Genomic DNA, 3,765 nt, shown 5'->3' with positions numbered 1-3,765 from the left:
GATGGCTCCAGTCCTACCTCACTGAACAATCCCACTTCATCTCCCTCCCCAACCACTCCTCTGCCACAGCTTCAGTCACCCAAGGCGTTCCTCAAGGATCAGTACTTGGCCCCCTCCTCTTCATCATTTACATCCTGCCCCTCGGTCAGATACTCCGCCACTTCAACCTGGACTTCCACTGCTATGCTGATGACACTCAGATCTACCTCAGCACCAAATCCCTCCATAACCCACCCCTTACCCACATCGATTCCTGTCTGACAGCTATTAAAACTTGGATGTAACATAACCTCCTCAAACTGAACAGCAACAAAACAGAACTCCTCCTAATTGGCTCCAAATCCACCCTCAGCAAGGTCACTAGCATCACACTCACCATCGATGGCACCATTGTTTCCCCCTCCAATCAGGCACGCAACCTTGGCGTAATCTTTGACCCCACCCTCTCCCTCGAACCTCACATCCGCCAAACAGTCAAAACCTCATTTTTCCATCTCCGCAATATTGCAAAAATCCTACCCTCTCTCACCGGCCCTGCAGCCGAACGACTAATCCATGCCTTCATTTCCTCCCGCCTTGACTACTGCAACTCACTTCTTTACGGCATCAGCACTACATCCCTCAACAGACTCCAACGGGTTCAAAATGCAGCTGCACGTCTCCTCACGCATACCAAATCATGGCATCACATCACCCAGTCCTCAAAGACTCCACTGGCTTCCTGTCTCCCATCGCATCAATACAAAATTTGGTCCTCACCTACAAAGCACTCCACCATTTGGCCCCCCCTTATCTCACAAACCTTTCACTCCTTATCAACCCCCACGGTCCCTCAGATCCACCGCAGCCGGACTTCTATCCATTCCCACATCCACACTCTGCAGCTTTGGGGACAGAGCCTTCTCAGTGGCAGCTCCTATGCTCTGGAATTCCCTCCCCCAAGATCTCCGTGACTCTGAGTCCCTCACAGTCTTTCAGTCCCGCCTCAAAACACATCTTTTCAACTCTGTCTACCCATAAGCCCCCCCCCCTCTCAATCAACTTCCTCTTGACTGCCTTTTTTTGTTTATTTTATTTTACTATATTTATTTTTTTGCCTGTCCTTGTTTGCCTACCCTCCCTCATACTGTAAAGCGTCTTTGAGTTGTGAAAAGCGCTATATAAATCAAATGTATTATTATCATTATTATTATTATCATGTGATGTCTGGTGGCGTTCTGAGCATGTCAGTTGGAGTTATGACATCATCACACAGGTGTTTGTGTTGGAGGTGACGACATTAGGAAACACCTGTGCTTGAGCCCAGAGATCAAAGGTTTCCATGGTGATGTGCAGTAATCAGTGAGAGGAGAGCCTTTGCATTGTTCTGAATGAGAGATAAACCTCTTACATGTGAATGTTTTGTTGAAGAACCGTAACAGATATCGGTGAAATTTCAAAGGGGGAAGCATGTCAAGGACCTTGAGTATCTGAAGTGTACTTTTTGCTGCTGTGAGGAAAGATCAGGCTGAACTTACAATGGGGTTTAATGGAGACCTGTTGAACGTTTTTGTCACTTCATGCCCTCAAGAGGCACTTTGTTAAAAAATAAATAAATAATGTGTGTAGGCTTAAACCGTCTGGACTATATTTCATAGTTTATTTAAATGTTGTAATTGTAGTTTCTGAGCGCTGTTTTGTGCAGCAAGGCCTTCTGGGAGTTGTAGTGTCTGAGCAGTGTTCTTTGCAGCGAGGCCTTCTGGGAGTTAAAGTTCCTGAGCGGTGTTCTTTGCAGCAAGGCCTTCTGGGAGTTATAGTTACTGAGCGTTGTTCTTTGCAGTGAGGCCTTCTGGGAGTTGTAGTTTCTGGGAGTTGTTCTTTGCTGTGAGGCCTTCTGGGAGTGGTAGTTCCTGCGTGGCGTTCTGCGCAGCAAGGTCTTCTGGGAGTTGTAGATTCTGAGCGTTGTTCTTTGCTTTGAGGCCTTCTGGGAGTTGTAGTTCCTGCGTGGCGTTCTGCGCAGCAAGGTCTTCTGGGAGTTGTAGATTCTGAGCGTTGTTCTTTGCAGTGAGGCCTGCTGGGAGTTGCAGTTTCCGAGCGTTGTTTTTTGCAGCAAGGTCTTCTTGGAGTTGTCTCTTTCTCAGTCCTCTCCAGCTGGGAGTTGTAGTTCCTGAGTGTTGTCTCTGGCCGTTTCTCAATGTCGAGTAAACCTGCTGCAGAGCCACTATCTCAAGGATACTACGTAATCGAGTGGCGCCGAAGGACTGTTTAAATGCATGTTAAATGCCCAGCATTCAGCGCCACTCAATGACGTAGTATACTTGAAATAGTGGCTCTGCAGCAGGTATACTCGACATTGAGAAACGGCCTCCGTCTCAGTCCTCTCCAGCTGGGAGTTGTTGTTCCTGAGTGTAGTCTCTCTCTCAGTCCTCTGGGAGTTGTAGTTCCTGAGTGTTGTCTCTCTCTCAGTCCTCTGGGAGTTGTAGTTCCTGAGTGTAGTCTTTCTCAGTACTCTGGGAGTTGTAGTTCCTGAGTGTAGTCTCTCTCTCAGTCCTCTCCAGCTGGTTGGTGCAGAGGCGTTCTGACTCCGCCCCCTCGCAGCCCCTCCCTCCGGACTTTCTGTCTCTGAACCGAGACGCCGTGCGCTCCGGCATCGTGACGTCCAAGGAGCTGAGCCAATACCGCGCTCAGATGGGCGGGGCCTATAGCCAGGGCCACGACCCCATACCAAAGAGGGGCGGGGCTTCACGGCGCCCGGCGGTGCCCGACATCACGTTCGGAGTCACGACCAAGTGAGGAAACTCTTGTTAGTGGTTAACTGTTACTATAGTTACTACTTATAGTATTATGATGTTACTATAACATTAACGGTTATTATGGTTACTATAGTAACAGTTAATGGTTACTATAGTAACAGTGACTAACTGATCAGCAGGGCGTCAGACCCGTTCAGCGTCCTCCTCTCTCATCAGTACGGACGGCGCTGGCTGGACGAACAGATGAAGAACAGCAGGAATCAAACCAGCAACCAGCAGCAGAAGAGGGTGAGAAACTCACCTCCTCACCTCATCTCCTGTCCTCCTCTCCTCCTCTCCTCATCTCCTGTCCTCCTCTCCTCCTCTCCTGTCCTCCTCTCCTCCTCTCCTAACCTTCTATCCTCCTACACCTGCAAACATCCACCTTAACGTTGCAATTTCCCACCGCAACCACAAAGTTTAAGGTGTGTGTGTGTGTGTGTGTGTGTGTGTGTGTGTGTGTGTGTGTGTGTGTGTGTGTGTGTGTGTGTGTGTGTGTGTGTGTGTGTGTGTGTGTGTGTGTGTGTAGTTTAAAGCAGGTTGTATCCCAGACAGGAGGAGCAGAGAGCTGACCGTCTCTCCCCTTCGACACACACTGCCCCCCCTCACACAGGTAAGAGTACTTTCTCTCTCTCTCTCTCTCTCTCTCTCTCTCTCTCTCTCTCTCTCCCTCTCAGGTGTAACCTCTCTCTCTCTCAGGTGTAACCTCTCTCTCTCAGGTGTAACTCTCTCTCTCTCTCTCTCTCTCTCACGTGTCCCCTCTCTCTCTCTCTCAGGTGTAACCTCTCTCTCTCTCTCTCTCTCTCTCTCAGGTGTAACCTCTCTCTCTCTCAGGTGTAACCTCTCTCTCTCACAGGTGTAACCTCTCTCTCTCTCAGGTGTAACCTCTCTCTCTCTCTCTCTCTCTCTCAGGTGTAACCTCCTCTCTCTCTCTCTCAGGTGTAACCTCTCTCTCTCTCTCTCAGGTGTAACCTCTCTCTCTCTCTCAGGTGGC

At 49.3% G+C, this 3,765-nt stretch overlaps 1 protein-coding gene across 1 annotated transcript; it reads left to right on the top strand.

The window, feature by feature from the left end:
* Positions 1 to 69: 69 nt before the first annotated feature.
* cfap77 (cilia and flagella associated protein 77) lies at positions 70 to 3,384 on the top strand (the record flags this gene model as incomplete). Its single annotated transcript, XM_010780988.1, has 4 exons — positions 70 to 255; positions 2,528 to 2,768; positions 2,912 to 3,020; positions 3,301 to 3,384. Coding segments are annotated over 4 exons (620 nt in total), but the record flags the coding sequence as incomplete, so codon positions are not given.
* Positions 3,385 to 3,765: the final 381 nt, after the last annotated feature.

This window comes from Notothenia coriiceps, unplaced genomic scaffold (assembly GCF_000735185.1).
Source record: "Notothenia coriiceps isolate Sejong01 unplaced genomic scaffold, NC01 NC01_scaffold00022335, whole genome shotgun sequence".
NCBI classification, from domain to species: Eukaryota; Metazoa; Chordata; class Actinopteri; order Perciformes; family Nototheniidae; genus Notothenia; species Notothenia coriiceps.
Note: the sequence above shows the minus strand (reverse complement) of the source record. Positions and strands in the feature narration are given on the sequence as shown.